The sequence below is a fragment of the Penaeus monodon genome, chromosome 22 (assembly GCF_015228065.2).
Source record: "Penaeus monodon isolate SGIC_2016 chromosome 22, NSTDA_Pmon_1, whole genome shotgun sequence".
Classification (NCBI taxonomy): Eukaryota; Metazoa; Arthropoda; class Malacostraca; order Decapoda; family Penaeidae; genus Penaeus; species Penaeus monodon.
In genome coordinates, this window is record NC_051407.1 from 890862 (window position 1) to 891789 (window position 928).

The 928-nt window shown below is 51.5% G+C and overlaps 1 protein-coding gene across 1 annotated transcript in view; it reads left to right on the top strand.

The window, feature by feature from the left end:
- The window catches only part of LOC119586801, a gene marked incomplete in the record, with an annotated part of 10198 nt that overhangs the window by 8084 nt on the left and 1186 nt on the right, over positions 1–928 (top strand). The window contains 2 exon segments of the mRNA XM_037935525.1: positions 279–387; positions 610–877. Coding sequence (XP_037791453.1) covers positions 279–387; positions 610–877 — 377 coding nt within the window.

A 928-nucleotide genomic window follows, 5' to 3' on the forward strand; every position in this document is an offset into this window, starting at 1 on the left:
CACTTTTAAAAATATCTGACAGTTCAGCCACCCAAAAAACAGTCATTTTTCAGTTGATAGAATTATCAAATACTCATGAGGATTGACGTAAAGAAAATGTGTTTATACAAAATGCACAAACTATCACGGTTTTCATTGTGAGATGTTTACTGTGTATTATGGAACGATCTTCCCAGAGACCCAGATAACAGATGCATATATACACACATCTTTTTTTAACTACTCTCACTTAGTCTTCCTATAGTCCCAGATATTAATGAAGTGCCCATTACCCTCAGGGGCCGCCATTCAGACGTGCCAGAGGAGCAGAGGGCCGCAGGAGGGGAGGACGGTCGCCCTTGGTCAGTCGCCGCCGTCCACGCGTCGCCGTCCTGGAGAGAACCACAGGTCGTTGTTCACTGTCTTTGTTCTTTGTGCTTCGCATGGTTCATGCAGAATCTTTGATTATTTCATTATTTCATCCTCACTGTGGAACTGTGAGGATGATTTTTGTAGGGCTAGGACACTGAATTATATGAATGACTTGAGAACACTATGTATTCTGTTGATCCCCGCCCATTTAAATAGCATTTTATCTCGCTCCTTCACGCCCTACCTCCCTCGTTGCAGCTGGTGGGCGTGATCCCTCTGGAGGAGAGCAGGAACCCGGTGTCCGCGTGGGGGGACGGGGCGGGCCGAGCGAGTGGCGGACGACCCTCCAGTGCCCACACGACGACCGCGGCCGGACGACCCTCGAGCAGCGGACGACCCTCAAGTGCTAGGCCGAGTAGCGGACGACCCGGCAGCGGACGACCCGGCAGCGGTCGAAGCGCCCGGAGCATAACGCCGGTCAACATGCCGCCGAACAGCCCCGACCGACTCGCTCTAAATCTGGCGGGTAAGAGTTTTCCTCATTAGTGTAGAGAACTCACGGCGCATCTTGTGTCAA